Source organism: Herpailurus yagouaroundi, unplaced genomic scaffold (genome assembly GCF_014898765.1).
Source record: "Herpailurus yagouaroundi ecotype Mexico unplaced genomic scaffold, PumYag 222, whole genome shotgun sequence".
Taxonomy (NCBI): domain Eukaryota; kingdom Metazoa; phylum Chordata; class Mammalia; order Carnivora; family Felidae; genus Herpailurus; species Herpailurus yagouaroundi.
In genome coordinates, this window is record NW_024412453.1 from 7,931,098 (window position 1) to 7,952,260 (window position 21,163).

General features: G+C 45.9%; 1 protein-coding gene and 1 long non-coding RNA gene across 10 annotated transcripts in view; one reads left to right on the forward strand and one right to left on the reverse strand.

Annotated features, from left to right (window-relative positions):
* MRTFB (myocardin related transcription factor B) overlaps positions 1 to 21,163 on the reverse strand; it is a 128,494-nt gene that overhangs the window by 71,366 nt on the left and 35,965 nt on the right. The window contains exon 1 of one of the 9 annotated variants that reach the window (XM_040459000.1): positions 10,815 to 11,160. The exons of 7 other annotated variants lie outside the window; for them this stretch is intronic. In XM_040459000.1, coding sequence (XP_040314934.1) covers positions 10,815 to 10,935 — 121 coding nt within the window. In that variant the 5' untranslated portion in view covers positions 10,936 to 11,160. Of the gene's footprint in view, positions 1 to 10,814; positions 11,161 to 21,163 lie in introns of those variants that run through there. One more of the 9 variants, XM_040458999.1, reaches the window with a different exon arrangement.
* LOC121019495 (uncharacterized) lies at positions 11,319 to 19,479 on the forward strand. The gene is made up of 2 exons (XR_005785619.1): positions 11,319 to 11,908; positions 19,051 to 19,479. It is a non-coding gene; the product is annotated as an uncharacterized LOC121019495 (long non-coding RNA).

Below are 21,163 nucleotides of genomic sequence, written 5' to 3' on the forward strand. Positions count from 1 at the left end.
CTGGATGCTGGGCTTGAAGGGGGAAGACACAACCAAGATGGCTCCTGGGTTTCTGGCTTAAGCACCTGGGTAGACCGGTGACTGAGACGAACAATGCAAGTTGGCCATTTGGGAGCTTGGTCTAGGACGTGTGTGAATTAGAAGTGCAGATGTCAAAGTGACGATGGCTCTGGGGGTCCAGATTTCAGAAGGCAGGTCTTGGAAGGAGACTGAAATTTGAAAGTCGTCACTTAGGGGCGCCTGGGTGGCCCAGTCGGTTAAGCATCCGACTTCAGCCAGGTCACGATCTCGCGGTCCGTGAGTTCGAGCCCCGCGTCAGGCTCTGGGCTGATGGCTCAGAGCCTGGAGCCTGTTTCCGATTCTGTGTCTCCCTCTCTCTCTGCCCCTCCCCCGTTCATGCTCTGTCTCTCTCTGTCCCAAAAATAAATAAACGTTGAAAAAAAAAAAAGAAAGTCGTCACTTATGTGGCACTTAAAGCCCTGAGAGTCTGCCGAGCTGGAGAATACGGAAAGAGAAGGCAAAGGAAGCCCGGGACTCAGCAACGAGGAACAAGGAACGTTAACAATTAAAAGCCCACTTATGGGTCAGCGAGGGAATGAAGAAGACCCAGAAAAGGAAGTCGAGGAAGCCATCTGTGAAGGAAGAGGAGCCTGGAGAGTAGTGTAAAAGTATTTTCCATAAGGGGGTCATGAGGAGCTACTGCTCGGAAGGATGGATGTAAGTCAGACCAGAGGAGGCGTACGGAGTAAAGGAGGGGCAAGGGTGTGAATGATGTCAACGGAAGCAATGCTTTCAAGATGGTGCCCATGAAGGCAGGAGAGAAGGCGCAAAGCTTCAGGCCAGAACATACTGGAGCAAGTCTATAACAGATGAAGAGCAAGAGAGAGGAATGGGGAGGGGAGGGGAGGGAAAGGGTAGAACAGGGCTGAATGAACAGGAAGGAGAATGAACAGGAGAGTAGGAGGCGGCAGGTCCCTTGAAGGGAAGGGTGTCCGAGCACACAGAGACAGCTTCTGCTAAGAGCCGCTCCTTCTGGTGCAACAGGAGGGCAAAAAGAACGGGGCAGGGCTGCAGGTAGGTATACAGATCTGGATTGGGCTGTCCAGAGCCTTGCCAATGACGCCTTCTATTTCCTCGAAGGAGGAGGAAGCCAGGCGACGCGCTGAAAGTGAGGCGAGGGAGGAAAAGGTCAGTCTGAGGCCAGTGCAGGAGGTACGAAACAGTCGCTGTGGACGGTGAAGAGCAGGGTGAAAAGAAAAACAGGTTATTTGTTCCCGAGATGCTCCGACTAATGGTGGCAACAGCTTGGGGGTCAGAAGTCACTCAGGAAACTGGCAGGTCGCTCGTCAGCTCTGAACGTTATCACTGTGATCAGAGAAAGAGACCACGAGATACAAAATCACGACGTCTGGCAGTTCTCCCTAAAGCTCAGCAAACCAAGTTTTCGTCACGAGCAGTTGTAGCCCAGCAATTCCCCATCTGGGTGAACTGGAAAGAATGGACGGCGGGGGCTCAGACACACGGGTGCATCCGTGTGCGCGGCGGCACCGCTGACAGTCCGCAGAAGTTGGGGACGGTCTCCATGTCAGCAGCGCATCAATGGATGAACGCGCTGCGGTCCGTCCACACAACGCAACAGAATCCAGCCATAAAAAGGAATGTAGCACGGACAGGTGCTGCCACACGGACGAACCTGGAAAACACGATGCTCAGTGAAAGACGCCAGACACAAAGGCCACCTGGTGGACCTGTGCCGCGTGTGAAATAGCCACCTGAGACAGAGTTCAGAGTGGTGACTGCTACGAACTGGGGTGGGGGGTGGGGGGTGGGAGGGGGGCGTGGGAGCAACTGCTTAACAGCTGCGAGGATTTCTTTGGGGTGATGAAAATGTTTTGGAACCACAGGTGTGTCTGAGCAACCTGGTGAATACTACTAAATGCCTCTGAATCGTTCACTCTAAAATGGTTAAGTTTTTGTTATATGAATTTTAGCTCAATTAAAAAAAAACCAAACACGTCAGCAGAACAAGAGACCTTAAGACACGAATAACTCAATAACCAAATTTCTCATTTCTCACCCACTCCTAGCTAGCCCTCACCACAACTCCATTAACCACTAACGCTGACTCCATCTTTTAATAATGTGATAACTATAGTCACAGCTACATTTTACACTCGCTGCCACACTGAATTCTAGGTTGTCCCAGGGCTGTTCTGGCCCCTATTTCCCCTTCTAGACCACATCCCTATATTCTAGCATCTTCTGCAATGCTCACAGTATAGAAGTTTCAATCAACACGTTTTACTTAACTTTGCACGGTAGACTTACAGTATGTAACGGAGTTAGAGTTTCTAAGGAAAGAAAGCTCTGCCAATTTTTTTTTTTAATACTAGGCCAAATTTAAGAAGAGATCAACAGAAGAATTTTCGAGGGGCAAGGGCTTATCATGGGCAGAACCAAGATTATTTCAGTTTGTTGTAGGAATCTGAGGCTTGGGTATTTCTGAATTACTGTGGGTGGTAGAACAGAAAATAAAATTTAATACAAGACGACTAATAAGGGAAGGTGAAGGCAAAGGAGTCAAGAAAACCATGAAAACCTGGCAGATACCAGTTTGTTTTCATCTCCACTTACAATGACTGTAAAATTCATGATGCATTAAGGAAGAGAAAAAGCACTCAAGGACTCTCACACATGACAAAAGGGAGCAACCAAAGATCACAGACCTCTGGCTTTATTTTCAGGGCTCTAACTTGCCAATTACAAAGTAAGCCTCTTCTTTAAGTGATGCTACAAACTAGAAAGCACAAAGAGGCCCCAAATAAAGGGGTGGCTTGTCTTCTAAGAGCCACGCCATCTGCACTGACGCGCAGGCTTCCCGGACCACGGCTTCCTTTCTGGAGCAACGCAGTTACGTACGGAGTGTACGTAAATCGACACTCCGACATGACGAAGGGCAAGCAGCACTGTGATCAGGAATTTTTATATTATGATTATTTTCCACTGAAGAAAGGGAGACAACATCAAATTAACTTAAAAAAAAAAACTGCACAGGGGTGCCTGGGTGGCTCAGTTGGTTAAGCGACTGACTCCGGCTCAGCTCATGATCTTGCGGTCTGTGAGTTCGAGCCCCACGTCAGGCTCTGGGCTCTGTGCTGAAAGCTCAGAGCCTGGCACCGGTTTCGGATTCTGTGTCTTCCCCTCTCTCTGCCCTTCCCCCACTCGCACTGTGTCTCTCTCTGTCTCTCAAAAATAAATAAACTTTAAAAAATTAAAAAAAAAAACCTGCACATATTAGTGTTTGAAAAAGTTCTTAGACAACATAGGAAATATTGCCTTTCTTTCCAATGTCAGAGAGCCTACTGTAGCCTATGAACTCCCTGGGGGTGGGGGATATGGGAAGGGGCAGGTGAGACAAACTTTGGAATTCTAAACTTGCTGGTAAGGAGGTCACAGTCTAAAATGCACCATTTAGCCTCTATAAGGAATTAAAAGCAAAAACGAAGTAGAAACGAAAATGCGAACAGTCCAGGCTAACATGCGATAGGTTTCCTGAATTATTCTGCAGCATGAGGTCAGGAAGACCATGTTTTCAACATGCAGCTTTGGAAATTTACAGGCACTTTGATAACTCCGTGGTTGGCTGCTGCTTCTGTTACCATGGAAACAGACTGCTAAAAATGGGGCATGTTTCTTTAAACTGATCATACCTTCACACAAATTCCCTTCTCCTTTTTGTCAAAAGTTGGAATGAATTTAAAGTATGCCTCTCGTGGTATGACAACGTGATGTCAAGCTGGGGGGCCTGGTACAGAACAGCAGGGGTAACATCAGTCTGTGGCACGCATACAGAAGGCTATTACACATATACGCGTTTTAAAACATCTCATTTGGTTAAAGAGTGGTGGAAATGAAGTACCTAGTGGCATAAAAGGAAGTATAACGCAAATATCAGGCACTTTGAAAGCAAGATCATCCACTTAACTGCCTCATCACCAGCAACGTAAAGAGGTTAAAACAATACTTGATTTCTTTCTTGTTGACAACGGATTTTTAATCTGTAGGACCCTACTGGCTCTATCCCCGAACTTCCACATTTCTTACCCTACATGGTTCCCAGAGAAGATACTATTTTTCTTATTTTGGGGGCAATCAGAACTTCTCTATTCCACCACCACCACATCAGAATTCCAGTGTGCAGCTCTCGCTAGAGGTGCCGTTGAGTAAAAGCATCTTCCTAACTGCTCTAAGCTGGGAAGATGTACGTGGCATAAAACATTCTGAAATGTCTTAACGTAAATGCCTGAGGCAGGTTCTCTGAGTAAAAGGACAAGTGACAATGAAACAGGAAAACTGTGGCATATTAGGTACCTCTGATTTTTCCCAGACTAGAAAGCACATGCCACTCTTTTGAGGTCACTTGATCCTGGCTCAATGGCTTGGTTTTTCTGCCTACTTTGTGGATTTAGAAATGGGCCGCACACACACACACATGCCAATCTGCCCAGGAAAACAAGAGAACTGAGAAGTGGGCTAACCTGTGTGCTCTCCTAGCACCCCAGCGACTGTATGTGGTGGTGCAGACGAAGGGGTGAGCTGCGGCCCGTCAGGCCAATAGAGTAGGGTGGGGTGGGGAGGAGAGGCATTCTGGGAGAAAAGAGTGATGGAGGGACAGAAAAATGTGACTCGCTTCTGGACACAGGGGAGGAGGCCTCACTTGATGGAGAGGTCCGATTGGGTGGGGCGAGATGAGGAGGCAGCTTTTGGTCTACTGGAGTCAAGACCCCTATAAAGACTGTATTTGAGGAAAGGGACCTCGACGACAAGGGTGTGGCTGTGGTGCAATAATGCTGTGGATAGGATAAAGAAATACTGTTGAGGTAGAAGTGACAGATCTGGTGACAGGACTCGGTGACAGGTTATGAGGAGGAGGTCAGGGATCAGCCCTATTCAGGTGTCCGCCATGAGTCAACAGGTGGACAGAGGTGCCCTCAACTGCGACAGGACACTGGAGGAGTGGGTCTCATGGGAAGGAGAAGCCGGCTGGTGTCGCCAGGTCGAGGACTGCACAGGCCTGGAACCCGCGAGAGAGGCTTGACCATCCCTCACTGGACCAAAGTACACATGGGTTTCTTCTTTATCTTTTACGCATGTGTGCTCATTTTCACTCCTATATTATCATTTACTTTCTCACTTTTTGGGCTGTGAGCTCCTTGCATGCTGGCATAATACTAGGCATGCTCAAATTTCTGCAAAACAGAATTATTTCTAATAAAAAAAATTAAATAATTTCATCTCAAAAAGAGCACGCACCCATTTTCTTTTTAAAAACACTGACTCATGTCTGGGAAGAGGGACCTTTTACCTTTTCCATCACACCTGTATGTTATTTCAATTTCTGAAAAGGACCATATACTACTCTTTGAAATTAACGTTTTTAACGTTAACTTAGTGATATCTCACTGTCCAACACTTTCAATTTTGTAGAACACTGACAGAAAACAAAGAAAGGAGACATTCCCAGAGAAATCAAAATAGTTGTAAAACTCAAGTGCTTTTACTGTAAAGCTTTGTAGCATTCTTTATTTCAACTGCCTATTTGTCTCTCCCACCATGGCTCAATAAATGTATTTTAGTTAGGTCAGCAACAGAATCAAGATTGCACTATTACATTTTGTTAATTTTTGCTTACTTTGAAGGAGCTTAGACAAAGCCTATCTGAAAAGGGAGAGTGGCTAGATTTTGGCAAAAATCAAACAATAAATAACAATGCTAGCAATCTAGTGATGGTCCAGGGATCACTCTGTATATCTCCACAGTGCCTTAAGGAACCAATGCATTCCATTTGGGGGTTATTAGTTTATAGCTAATTATAAATTATATCTGATGGGAATAGTTCAAATGGTATTCTGCTTAAGAAGGCAGGGAGGCAGATAATACTCTTTAAATCCTTGTTGCATAATAATGTGTCTACGAGATAGATGCAGGACACTGGGGGTGAGGTATGAAAATGATCCAAATAAGGATTCTATCCCCCCAAATCATTACGGCCTAACAGTGAAGATAATAAAGATACAATAGCAAAAGGTAAGGGGTGCCTGGGTGGCTCAGCCAGTTAAGCATCTGACTTCGGCTCAGGTCATGATCTCACAGTTCGTGGGTTCGAACCGTGCATCGGGCTCTGTGCTGCCAGCTCGGAGCCTGGAGCCTGCTTCTGATTCTGTGTCCCTCTCTCACTCTGCCCCTCCCCCGCTCATGCTCGCTGCTCGCTCTCTCTTGCCCTCAAGAATAAACATTAAAAAAAAACAAAAACCAGCAAGACGTAAAATGCCATAGACAGACGCAGATCAAGTTATCGGGAACATACAGAGGGAGGAAATTATTCTTAGCTGATAGGGTCAAGTGACTTTCTTTAGGAAATGACATCGGGATTGGGTTTTCCCAGACTCAGCCTGCAGAGCTGAGGTGAGAGGAACATGGTGAGCAGGGGCGTGGAGTGGCGAGGGGAGAGCAACACCATCTTTCACAGAACTTTCGACACCGGGGGCAATCTTTTATCATCTGCGCCGCTCCATACGGCTGGCTCTAACCACCTGTGCCTAATGTGATGAAGGAGCTGGATTTTAAACAAAGTGTTTCATTTTAATTACTTTAAATTTAAAGAGCCACACACAGCTAATGGGCAGTGCAGGTACAGCACGTATGAGATGATTTCCAACATTCAGAAAAGTTCTGGCGTTTAGGGAAAGGTATTTGTTTCATCTCTCCTCCCCAGCATGGCCTGCTTAGAGGACTTCAGACAAAGGTGCACTATCTTCTTACACAGCCATGGCCCAGCACACCGCATCGATCCCCCCACGGTTTACTATGCCACCTACCATGAACTTTCACACCCTTTATCTCTACTGGGATTCACCGGCCTGTGACAGAAGTGGGAACGTGGTTCCCCCAGTCTGGAAGCCTTCCCCCCGCCCACACCCACGGGCTGGACAACGCGACAGGAGCCCAGATCCCCCAGTCACCGAGAGGACAGCTGACCAGGGTGGCAGTCTGATCCACCTTGGGCAGTGCTGAGCGAGAAATGCACTTTGGTTCAAACGCTGAGTCTTGGTCAGCGGAAATTTTGGTCAAAGGAAATTAATAGACAGCCCCGTTTTCTTTCTGTGGTTTTTATTCTCACCATTAGAGAGCTCTGGAAACTGGACATCCATTTTCCTGTTTAATTGTAACTAGCTGGTAGCACCGGTATTATGGTTCGTTACCTTAATAATGACTCTGATTAAACCACTCAATTGAATTAAAACACCTCAACTTATTTGATTTTTCTTCAAAATCTGTAATTATTAATTCTTCAGTTGTCAAGTCAGTGATTTGTAACGTCCTTTAGTTCTAGAACCAGAAATGAAATTTAAATCTCATCCATGTTGCACACAAACAGAAAATGTTCAAAGCCTTCTGTGGACAAGTCAAAGGCCGAGGCTCCCTGCTGCTGCTTTGACAAAACAAACTAGTCTAAGGAGAGTGTTCTGTTTTGAATTTCCCCAGGAGAATCCGCGATGCTTACGGCTAGCCTCACCTAAAGCAACTGATAATGAAATTCCCCACTACGCACACGGACTGGTATTTACCAGGAACTTTATATAAGCATTCACAAAGCTGCGAGGTCATAGGCTTCGTTATCCCAACAGTTCTTTGGTATGTGATGACGACTCCTCGTAGGCTGATGGTACTTGGAACATCTTCCTCTTAACTTTTCAGTAGGTATTACTACCTTTTCTTGTTCAGGAGCTGCAGAGACTCCCTGAAGCCCGACACTATTTGCTAATACGTCTGCTTTTCCCCCTAATAATAATTCTGGCTAACCAGCACTGTCAACGGTAACAGGAATTCTGCGATATCCTAATGTAAGTAAGAAACAGGGCAACACTGGACTCCCAAGGCCTTACAGTCGACACACGTCAGAAACACCACAGAGACCAAGCAGTGTCCATGCCATTAGAACTAAATGGACCAAAATCCATTGTTCCTCATTACCTGGAAACTCGCGGTCTCGAAAGAAAAAAAAAAAAATACCAGCAGCCGTTCTTTCAAATAAACCAACTTTGCCAAAAAGGAGTGGAAAATGAAACGCTACTGATGTGAAATATCCTAAGTATTTTTAGTGCCCTTCACACGTGAGGCAGAAACCTTCAGACACTAATAGTCACTTGTCTATGTGTCTCTTTTGACAGAACGGCGTAGGATCTGATGAGACTCCAAGGCATTTTCGTGTTTCCACAACTGCTGCTGTGTCAATCAACTTTCACGGATCAATACAACTAACATATGGTCCGAGGCCGAAAAGCAGAGGAAACTCAGCAAAGGGCTGTCCCAACGTCGTCCTCTAGAGTCCGATAAGCTGACCACCGGTACTCATCGGCGGGCAGGGACCGTGACACCGTGAATTCCAGGAGTTCAATCTTGCACAGGAACGTTATTTTCATACTACTCCAAACAAAAAGGGCTCTCTGCAAAATTTCTCCTATTTTTTCCTGTTCTAATTAAACCCAGGTCTAATCTCTCTTTCACTGTCACTAACTTGGAGGTAACAGATTATCCTTGATATCTATGGGTTTGCTTGTCCCTCCCCCCGCACCCCCCGCCACCACCCAGCCCTATCTCTGGCAGAAAATGAGTAGAAATGCAATCTCTTGAGGTATGAAGAAAACCCTGCTCAATGCAGCTGTGATGAGAGAGACTAATTTGATCCAAACACATCTGTGGAGTGTTTTAAAATATGGAAGTTCTCTCCCTTTACCTCTTTATACCTGTGAGCTTATATGACAGTAATATTTCTCTATGTGATCAATATATATATATATATATATATATATATGTATGTATACGGAATTTTACAAACTAAAATTTAAATAGAAGGAAAAAGTAACAAAGGGCTGATAAAAAGACAAGAGGGATGACAAAATGGCATCAAATTGGACATCTCATAAAAACAGTATCAGGTACGTACTGCTTTTCCTCCTTGTACAAATGAGGACAGAAATTAAGGCTCAGAGCAGTGAACTTGTCCAGGGTCACAAAGCTAGGAAATGGTGTGCCTGGGACCTGATCCCAAGTATATCTCACTTGAGAGTCCATGTTCTTGCTCATGTGACATTACGCTGTCACACAAGTTTAAATGGAAGGCACGGTCACAATCATTAGGGAAACAACCTGTACCTTATGTAATCACGTCAACTCTGCTTTGCTATGCTTGTTGGTAATTCTACCCGATTCTCATATTTTTAATCCTTGTTTCCAGGCTCCTTTATCAAGCTCTGCGGTTGTGACATCTCCATTTTCCTCCACTTCATCAGTTTGCAAGTAGCACAAAAATTGTTTTTAAATTTCAGATATTAATAGGAGCCTAACACACAAACTTGACTTAAATGATACACACACAGCTAATTCTTAACTTTTTTTTAAGTTACAATTTAAAAACCTTAAGTTCCCTCAGGGAATCTCTAGAATGTGTCCTAAAAACCCCACTGGTATTGATTTTAGAAGAATCCACAGTAAGGCTTGCTGCGCACAAGCAGAGGCGACCCCATTGTTTGATTCCTGGTAACAGCCATTTATACATGATTGTGTTTGTTTTGATCGAGAGGTTTTTTTCTACCTGTACTTAAAAGTAGTTCAACTTTAAAAAGTCCCACTGTTGTTTCTTCTTACTATCTTTCAATTCCGTAACAATCCCTACCATCACATTCTCATATTCTAAGTGAGCAAAAAAAGAGGGCAATATGCTTTTGGAAGAAGCTCAGACTCCTGCTCAGGCAGGCAAGTCTACATTTACTCTCTGGGTCTAGGAGGTGAGCAAGAGCGAGTGGAGAGGTGAGGGGGTGGCTGATGGCTGGAGCTGAAAGCAGATAAAACAAAAAGAGGATACTGTGGGGGTTTTTTTCTCCCAAAGAACACTAGAAAATCAAACTTCAAAGTCAACAAGCATGGCGAGGGGTGGCCTTCAGGATCCCAAATTCAGGAAAAACTTCATGTCAGTAGGTCCTCTATTTCCTGAACCGTGGCCCTTGCTCTCCAGCTGCTGCAGCGGAGCACAGATGGCACCAGTCTTGCCACACTTCAGTATATGCCGGGACGGGGGACAGCAATGCTCACACCTTTGGCCATCTTCTCACGTCAGTCACTGAGGTGCTGTGCAGTGGCCATCAACAGTGATCGCCGGCATTCACAAGCTTATCTTATGCCTTGTTAAAAACCCCCACGAAACTAAGCAATGCGTTTTTAAAAAACAAAACGATGCACTGAGCATTACAACCAAACAAACCAATCATTTAAAGACATGCTTAAGAAAGCAGTAGCTACCTTCCTGGCTTTAAACAATAAAAACCATGAACGTGTCAACTGGAAAAAATTAATTTTCCTGGAATTATGTGTTTAAGCCTAAAGCAAATAGTGTGCTAAAGACTATCGAAAGGGAAATGGCCTCTCCTAAAGGGGTGGGGGCGGGGGGCATGAGAAAATGCACGAAATGGACCTGGCAGGATTTCACTGAAATCAGGGCTGGCCTGCTAAAGTCCCATTCCTGCGTGAAACCCTGCAACACGCCTAGAGGTCTGTGAGCTAGGGAATGGTTGCAGAGAGCCACCGAGGACAGCACTGCGCTTTCATTTCCAGGAACTCGGAGCGTGTGAGGTACAGGAGTGAGCACAGAGAGCAGACACACCGCACGGTAGGCAGACGGGCACACGGACGTGCACAGCCTGGCCTACGGGCAACAGAGACCGGGCACTTGTGCCCCCGGCCACAGACACACTGACCTTCCTTGAGACTTTTCTGGTTGCTCCCCTCAAGGCATTCCTTCTCTTTGACCGGTTCGAAATCCCCAGCAGTTAAAATCTCCGGGAAGCCCTGTTGCTGCTTCTTGGAGCTATCGATCATGGTGAGAGGCTCCTGGAGACGGGCAGCATCAAGCGGGAGAAAAGCGCAAGGTGCAGAGCAGGTCCGCTCCCCGGGTCCCGGGTCCCGGCTCGCAACGCCCCAGGCACCGGCTGATCAGCTCTCTAAGCAGCCGGAGGCAGCCATTCCCCTCTAGCTCCCGGCCCGACCCGCGCGCACACACACACACCCGCGCGGCGCGGCAGGAAGCCCTCAACTCTCTCCACCTCCCACCAGAGACACCCGCAGGCACGATGCTGAAATCCCACCCCTTTTCCCAGCCAGCCCCCTCTCCCCTGCCATTCCGGCTGCCCCCTCCCCCCGCCTCCCCCGCGCGCCGGGTCCTTCCATCTGCAGTTCGATGGTCCGAATCATCTGACAAACACTGAGTCAAGCGGTTAAAAATAAATCCTGTAGTTGTTAGAAGAGAAGACTTTGCTGATACCTAAGAAGACAAAGTGTTGCCTGCGGTGTCTCCCCGGCTCTCTCAACACACCCGCAGGCTGGGGGAACACTTTCTATCGGCCAGACAGGCACATTCATTACTCATTAAGTTCTCCAGCTAGACAAACGGCGGTCTAGGGCATCAGAAGGAAGCGGGTCTTATCTCAGCGCAGGCACCACACTCCAGAAACGCGCTACCAGCATAACCGGCTACCAGCGCACGCATCCCGCTCCCAGGGGTCTTTGGCGGGGGGCTTTGCCCCGCGTCCCGCTCTTCCGGGCAGAGCCGGGGCTCTTGGTATCGGGGAAAGGCGCTGGGACTGCACCTCTCGGCCGTCACCAACTCAGACCCGGGCAGCACTTTCCCTTTGTGCCGCTAGTCGGCCGAGAGAGTTAACATCGCCATGATTGTGCGAAGGGAAGGTCTCCTCCCATGGATGAGAAGCAGACGCAGCTGGAGAGCTTCTGTCTCCTACGGAGCGGAGCGGAGCGGAGCAGATTCGGCCGGCCAGCGGCCCGAGTTTAATCTCACGTGAGTCATTTAATCTCACGGGCACCCCTCCCGTGAGTCACAGACTGCTGGCTGTGGGTGCCGCTTGGAGGGAACCACTAGGGATGGCACTTCCAGGCAAACGTGGAGAGGAGCCTGTTTTCATACATATCAAATACATATCTACCCATTGCTACAGCCAAACCAGTCTGATTTTTTTTTTTTTTTACAGGTTCAAAGTATGCTCCTCTGCAAAGGGTTCCCATAAAACCCATGAGAGGCTGTAAGAGCAGTGGATGGGATCCTCTTCCATGAGGGCTATATTTTGCTCACTTTTTTTTATAACCAACATCCAGCAAACTGCCTTAACTATTAGCTTTCAATAAGACTTGTTGCATGATTGAGGGAACGAATGAAAGCTGAAGAAGCTCCAACAGGAAAACTTGTTTTGATAATACTCAAAATTCTAAATCAGTCCTAGATCAATGACTATTAGTCACTGATGTGAGGTGAAATGTTCTCCAAAAGAAGCACATTCTCTCTTTAGAATATACACATACGTCTTGAATGTGCCTCTGACATGATCCTTCTGTGGGATAAAGAAAGGATTACGTTTTTGAAGCCAGAAAAATTGCTATCGACTTCACCACTGAAACACAAATGGGGACTGGATGAGGATTCTGTCCTTTGTCCCTGGGCCCAGGGCTGGCATGCACTAAACCCCGTGGTTTCTAGAAAGATAGTGATCTACTCTCCTCCAGCGTCTCTCGAGAATGGGATTACACAACACATGACATGCTTCTTGTCAAGTCAAATTCCTTCTGAAGCACCGTAAGCCCGGCGCTGGGAGTCTAAACCCCCACAGCACAGACAACGCTGAGCTTATCACACACAGTTCGCAAAAATGTGCTCAAAGGCTCCACTACTATTTCCGATTCTGAGGCCTCTGTTCATCTACGTTGACTGTGTCTGCATCTTTAAAGGAGCAAGAAAAGTAACCATAGTTTTTTGAGGACATTCTTTAGGTCAGTCGCCTTTTTAGCAGTTTGGTGAAGTTTATCTCATCTAACCCCCAAAAGCCCTTTCTGACCACTATGATTTTTGGTTCATTGCAGACATTTTACAGACCCAGCCCCAAGTTACAAAGCTTCTAAGGGGCAGGTCGGAAATTTAACCCATCTTAGCTCTCCAAAGCCTGAGTCTTTGATCTTGAGACAGGTTTTAACAGCAGAGGCCATAACTCTTATGGCGTCCTAGCAATTCTACTCCTGGTGAGGGAGAAGGAAGTCGACATAACCATATCAGAATGTTTTCGTGAAAGCATTTCAACTTTCCTGAAATCACTATTTCCTGAAATAATAAGAGCAGTAGCCAAGTCTGTTGAGTGCTTACGGTGTGCCCCAGTCCAAGTGCTGTCCATACGTCATCTCATCTGTCCTGCTGCCAGCCTGGGAGTTCAACATTATCGCAGTTTACAGATGAGGAAACTGGGGCCTAGAAAAATTGACTATTTTGTCGGAGCTCCCGTGTCTTCTACGTGGTGACCGGGATCTGTGACAGGTTGCTTGGCTACAGAGACTGTATTCTTAATTACTTTTCTAACAACAACAACAACAACAACAACAACAACAACAACAACAACAACAATAGATCCTAATATTCTCTTTCTCATAAAGCTGCTTTTGAAATCCCGCTCAACTGTGTTCAGGCCATAAGTTTAGAAATCTGAGTAGATAAGGAGCTCGATCAGCCACGTCAAAATTCTTTACTGGCTGTGTGTGCCTGCCTATGTGTGCTGAGTGGGTTAAAAACTGAAACAGTTCTCTTTTAAGGATCTTCTCTAAACTTATTATTTTTGTATCTGATAAAGATAAAAAAATCTCAATAAGGGAACACATTGTCCTGCTGTAGGTTTCTATCTCAAGTCTTGCTTCTGTAGTTTTGAGAGAAAATAATAATTTCCTTAGTGGTAAATATGCCTGAAAGAACATTTATTTTGTTATTTTTAAAAATCTGAAATAATTTCAAATTCACAGAGCATTTTTTTCCTGAACCATCTGTGACAAGGCTCTGACGTGATGCCTCTTTACCCTAAGCACTACGGTGTAATTCCTACAACAAGGACATTTTCCTAGAAAGCCCCAATATTACCATCAATATCAGAAAATTAACACTGGTTTATCACCATCTAATCCACAGACTCAGTTCCACTAACTGTCCCAACAAAAGGATCCAAACGAGGATCACGTGTGGCCCTGAGTTATTTCAAGTGTCTTTAGCATTCTTCCATTGTGAATAGTTCCTCAGTCTCTCTTAACTCTTCTGTCCTTAAATTTTGAAAATTACAGACCAGTTATTTTGTAGAATCACCCTCGGTTTGGGTTATCTGGTGTGTCTTCTTCATCAGACTCACGATCAGGCTATGGCAGGAGTATCTTGGGCAGGAACATCACGGAAGCAGTGATGCGTTCTCTGCGTCCTGTCAAGTGGTACGCAAATTCAATTTGTCTCATAACTGGTAAGAGTTATTTTGATGAACTGATTAAGACGGTACCGGGCATATTTCCTCATGGTAAACTTAGTTTTTCTCTTTGTAACAAATTATTGTGTGGGGCTGAATTATTTATTACTATGATGGTCACCAAACGGTGATTTTGAAAAGTCTATCATTCCTTCTACGTTTATTAGCAGCACATCCTACTGTAAGAATAAGAATTCCCTGTATCTCGTTTATGTTACCTGTTTCTATCACCATGGACTCCTGGGCTCCTATTTTATTTAGTGGGGGAGAGCATGTTCCTTTCATTTATTCTGATGCTCAGAGTCTTGCAGATTCGGCCAGCGGGGGCCCCTTCAGGCTGGCTTCAGCTCCTGGCTGTCATGGCCCATCCTCTGCATACTTTATTACTTCCCGGTACAAGGCATCCCGGACTCTTTTACTTGTCCCACCCCGCTGAGAAAGCAAGGGCTGTGTACCACGTGCGCTCGTTGCTTTTGGGGTGACAGTGTTCCCAGGCCTCCTTTGGAGGAAGTTAGGGAATATGTCTGTGAGATTATGTGTGTGACTGTACACACACACACACTTACTTCTCTCTATATTTAAGCATGTATTTATTTATATATGTTGAAAACCACGAGTTTGCCCTGATGCCTCCAATTCTGATCCAATGCCAAAGGTTCTTTCTCAGTTTCTCTCTTTTATACATTTGTAACCCCCTTCTCTGACAGCGAGGCTCTGGTCTCCCGTGGTCTGTGCACTCCGTTCGCAGATATCCTGGTCACCTCCTTACTATCAATGATGACCAGACCTGACGCAGGTGTCTCCTCACCCCACGTGGGCTCGAACCCTGCCCTGGACTGCTGCCCCCACGTAGCTCAGCCCCACAAAATGTCTTTTGGATTCAATCAGGGACAAAGGGACGAAGGATGTTTGCATTCTCTCTGAGTAAAAGAAGCCCACAGTTATCAAGTGAACTGCTCTCAGTAGGTCTGTCCTTGTTCGTTACTACATGTACTGCATCATCTTCAGTGTCATTTGGCTCTACTGTCGTGGGGGGCATTTAACTTCAAATGACAAGTGATTAGAGTCACTTTGGTTGTGATAAATCTGCTTCCAGAGTCTTTGTGTGTACACACACGTAAAAGAGAGCTGTTTCAGTACGAAAGACGGTACCGTAAATCAAGTCATTTTCCCACTACTCCAAGCACAGATATTTAATAAGCGTGAGAAAAACTGTGTGGCTTGGAGACCAGGAATAATCCAGGAAAGACTTCAGGGACTCGAAACAGAAACAAATGCGGCTCAAGGGACCTCCACAAAAAATTGGCAGAGTCAACGTATGCTCATAAAGCTGCTGATAAAAAAGAGATCGCTGTGGAAGACACTGCGCTTCGATAAAGAGACTGCACAGTACCACCGATCGGGCAACTGTTCCGCAACCTAAGAGGCCGAGGGTGATGAACGCTGTAATTAGAAGCAGAACGGAAACAGGTTGCTAAATACTGTGTCGTGCTTCTCCTGTAGCCTTTCTGACAACGGACTAAGAGAAGATGCCTTTCCTTTTCACCTCCAGCATCCTGGGACTTTGAAACAGGGCCTCAAGGAGCCTGTCACTGGAGCAAATGAAGGTGCATCCTGGGGCTGGCCTCCACAAGGCCTGAGCCATGGTGTGGCACAAGTCAGGCACACGTGGACAACTAGACTGGATGCATGTAGAGGGAAAAATGGCAGTCTAGGTTACGCCTAGTTTTTTCCCCAAGGGTACCGTATTTTTAGTAAAATACAGATATGATCCTTAATTTTCCCTCTTTTAAAATTATAAGACCAATATAAAAATATTGTATCTTTTAAGGGTGCCTGAGTGGCTCAGCTGGATGAGCACCTGACTCTTGATTCCGGCTCCGATAATGATCCCAGGGTCATGGGATCGAGCCCACGTCAGGCTCCATGCCGAGTGTGAAGCCTGCTTAGGATTCTCTCTCTTTGTCTCTCTGTCCCTCTCCCCAGCTCATACTCTAAAAAAAAAAAAAGAAAAAAATATATAGTATCTTTAGATAAATAACTAAATGGTTATGATAAATTCTAATAATTTTAAAATTATTAAACCCAATTTAACGATCCTGGGAATTAAAATGATATATTTTTGTTAAAAAAAAAAAAAAAGGACAGAATGCCATCTCTGAAATCAGAGGACATATCCCAAAGTCCTTCCTTTTTTTTACATTTTAAGTACACGGATATCAAATGTGTAGTACTTCAGATATAAAGAGATTAACAAATAAGCCCTATGGAAACCACTATTTTATAAGGAGGGACAAGTTTTCCTGTTATTTCTCAGACGAAGGACCGTCAACAGTCTGAACAATTAAGCACGGGAGTAAATGAATACTACGATCGGGTAAAAGAGCCTGATAACTTGGCTTGTAAAGTGTGTTCACGCTCCTGAGGACAGGAACCTCGGCAGGGGTGTTCGGGACTGGAATGTGACCATCTCACCATCGGTGACCACTGATTAACCTCCGCTTACGGGAGAGGCAGGAACTTCACCAGGGATGGGTGAATGGCAGGGGAGGCCGAGGAATGCGATTCCTAGCTCCTTCTCAGTCCCCGTCACGTAATGATGGCATCGGTCAAGAGCAGTGTTGGGTGCGCACAAGTGACCGGTGCCATGGGTCTCCTCCTGCCCAAAGCTGCAGTATGGATGATGAAGAGATGACAGAATACACTTTATCAGCTTTAAAAAAAGTCATCCAAATCCCTGCTCTATTTCTTTTTAATTTTTTTTAACGTTTATTATTGGGAGACAGAGAGACACAGAGCGTGAGCAGGGGAGGGGCAGAGAGAGGAAGACACAGAATCCGAAGCAGGCTCCAGGCTCTGAGCTGTCAGCAAAAAGCCAGACATGGGACTCGAACTCACAAACTGCAAGATCATGACCTGAGTCGAAGTCGGTTGCCTAACCAACTGAGCCACCCAGGCACCCCCCCCCCCCCCCCGTTCTATCTCTAAGCTGGACTGTTACTTATGAACATGTGAAGCTTTACAACAAAGCTTTCCTTAGACCATATATCTTCAGAGTAGCGTTCCATGAATTCGGAGTTACAGAATAGAAGGGAGAATGAAACGGCCACACCTTCGAAGGTTTGGCACAGACAGAAGGGAGGAGGGAAAAGTGAGAGGGTCAAAGCCCAGCAAAGGCGGGAAGACGCATCATCAAGCTACGGGCAGCGTGATGCTGAGGTCAGCACTTGTAATAAGAACACTGTCTACAGGAGTGTCTCTTCACCTTTTTTGCATCATTGTCCCCATCGCCTGGTCCTAATCATTTTCCATGAAATTTTAATACCACAGATTTACTACGTATCTGTTTACGTACTTCATGTATATCTGTGCCTTACACATAAGAGAAGTGATTTTTTTTTTTTTTTCCGCCCATCCCTCAAGAACCAATCTGTGCCCCTGTTGGGAATGCTCAACCCACAAGAGGGAAAAACCAACGTCCCCTGTTCTGCTGAGGGAAAAAATAGTAAGAAAGTAAGAGTGAGCTCTATGTAGGAAACCCTCAACGGGAAAATAACAAATGTCCCCCACCCGTGATAATGATTTTTAGGTCACAAGTAAATTTAACATACCTTTGAGGGTCTTAAAGATCTTTCGATCCTTGGCAGCTCTGAGGTAGGGGACATACGCACTGACATTTGTTTTAGAAAACAAAGAAAAGAAGCTGCAGTTCAGCTATGAAATACTGTGTTTTAAAGCTGGCCTGCTGGTGAACGCCTGTCTTTAATCCTGGTTTTCTGACTCCAACATTATTTTCACCAAAAGCAAAAACCTGTATGGGTTGTTTTTTTTTTTTCTTTTTGCTAAATCTACATATGATTTTCAAAGGCATGTAATTAAGGAAACTGGGTAATTTAATTTCAGGGGGTGACAACATCCCAGATGGATTTATGAAGGGTACAGGCAGGATGGCTTTGTGGAAAGAACATGACTTCGGAGGTGAACACAACTGGGCTCTGAGGGCTCGGAGACCCTGGAAAAGCGCCACCATCTCTGTGCCACGGCCACCTCGTCTACAGAAAGGCAGTGACGACAAGGACGACAATGGGTGTTTTCTGTGGTTATGAAAATCAGGGGGAAAATGCATATAAAGTACCCAGCAGAAGCATGATGGGCATTCCCCAAACAGTGCAGTCTGTGAGGACTCCTTTCTGGCATGATCCCCCTCGTCGGCTATCCTCCGTGGCTGCACGTCTGCTAGGTTAGGGGTTTCTCTAGCAGGAGGCGCACACAGATGTCCGTGGGGAGCAGCACGCTAACCACACACGTGTTCTCCGGGTCCCACCACACCCGATCGGGCTGCCCCTGGGTCTGGGGAAAGTTCACAGGGTTTTGATTTGGCGCTTAATATCTTCTGGTGTCTTCCTACCACTTTAGATCTCATTTATTAGATTAAATTTGAAATTTTTATACATGTGGAAAACCCTGCCGATTCTTCTTCACTTCACTGGAATAATGAAATAGAAAAAACGCCCCCAGGTGACTGACCACGGTCACGCCGTGAGCCATAGGGTCTGAGAACTGAGTAGAACAAACACTCAGACATGGTCTCAGGAATCCAAAGATGTATTCTCCGCTGAGCTCTTCATGGAAATTTTTAAATTCTGTGGTTTTGTTTTGTTAGCCTTGAAAAAACATCCTGAGTCACCATGTAAGAGTGAAGAGTAAAGAGAGCTGGACATCGTGGTGACAACACACGCGGAAGTCCACAGAAGGCAAAATGGTGCCGGGCCAGCAGCGGTCCGAACAGAGCACAGGTCGCGGGGAAGTGCGCTGACAGCACGCCAGGCAGCCCAGGCTCGGAGCCACAGGACAGCAGCGAGCACCGCGGTCGGGTCCAGCAGCAGCCACTCTGACACTGATGTGACTCGTGTCACAGCCAACTGACACGTGTCAGCTTCACAGATTTTACAACTGATATGCAAAAGTGTTTCTGTTTTGTGGTTGTGTTAAGTGCTACTAAACCTAAGTGTATACTTTTCTGTATGCTTTTATACGTTTATGGTTGTACACAATTTAGTAACATGAGATTAGTAAAAATTAATTCTAGTAATTGTTTTTATTTTTCTTTATTTTTTAAACGTTTGTTTGTTTGTCTGTTTAGAGAGAATGTGAGCAGGGAGGGGGGCAGAGAGAGGGAGAGAGAGAATCCCAAGCAGGCGCCACACCGTCAGTGCAGGGCCCGACGCGGGGCTCAAACTCACAGATGTCGAGATCATGACCTGAGCTGAAATCAAGAGGTGGATGCTTGACTGACTGAGCCACCCAGTTGCCCCTCTAGTAATTGTTTTTAAAGGGTCAGTACCTTTCTTGAGTTTGTGAAATACTGCTTCACCATACAACTCAAATGGGGAGAGGGGACCCATTTACTCTGCTGCTTGGCTTCCATACAGTTACCCTGAGGAATTAAACATTTGCCATTACACAATCTGCCTGGATATCCAACCTGGCCATCTTGGGGGTCCTGACACAGGTGGAGGTAAAAGAGTTCTAGAAGACTGTCCAAATCTAACGTGAAACCATGTCATGCCATCACACGTGTTCCAAAACGTTTCCTGGGTCTCTTCTCAAGTCTATTTTGAGTTAACTGTGCCACTGTTTCAAATCATTTCCATTTTCTTCAAGACCACACTACATCACCACCCTCACACCCTTCTCAGCAAGTAGCGTGGCCCCTAGATTTCCTAATACTGAGGTCTTCACACACAAGCCCCACTCCGCCTTCCCACTGCCATTCTGTCACCTGTCTTTATGGAGAAGTTTTTTTTTTTTTTTTTAAGTTTATTTATTTTGAGAGAGAGAGCGAGCGAGCAAGCTGGAAAGGGGCAAAGAGAGAGAAACAGACAGAGACAGAGACAGAATCCCAAGAAGGCTCTGTGCTGATGTGGGGCTCAAACTCACGAACGCTGAGATCATGACCTGAGTGGAATCTGATGAAGAAATAATCTTTCTTCTTGCCCAGGGGAATCCAGACACTTTGTTTAGGGCTGTAGTTCCTTCCCACCTACTTACCAAACTGTGATCAAGAAATTATACTTCTCCACCAGGATCCTTCGTACTTACCAAGATACCCGCATTTCCCCCTTTTCCCTGCATTTCCTAAGATTTTGACTATTTCTGAATGTTCTCCCTTAGCAATCTTATCCTTTGCGCTGGTACCATTAACTCCAAACATCCACCAACACACACATCAACACAAACCCTGCCTCCGGATCATCATGCACTGACTTTCTAAATGGCAGTTTCTAAATGAGTTTTCCTTCCGCAGTTAAGGTATCCTTGATTTTAGGATTACATGCTATGTACTGAGGACAACATCATCTATAATTTTATAACATAGTCTTTGCCCGACTTTATATTTTTTTAAAGCTTGTTTATTTTGAAAGAAACAGAGACAGAGCAAGCGTGGAGGGGCAGAGAGCATAGGGGAATCCCATGCAGGCTCCCCACTGTCAGCACAGAGCCCGAAGTGGGGCTCGAGCCCACCAAACGGTGAGATCATGCCCGGAGCCAAAACCAAGAGCCAGACGCTTAACTGACCGAGCCGTCCAAGCACCCCTCTGGGCTCGACTTTAATGGAGAAACAAAGATTAATGCTGCCTGAATGAATAAGTCAATGCCACTGGACCAAAACTCCTTCGGGCCTCTCTACCCACCTGATTCTGCTCACATTTGTTAGCTTGGCATTAAAACCACCAGTGTCTGGGGCGCCTGGGTGGCGCAGTCGGTTAAGCGTC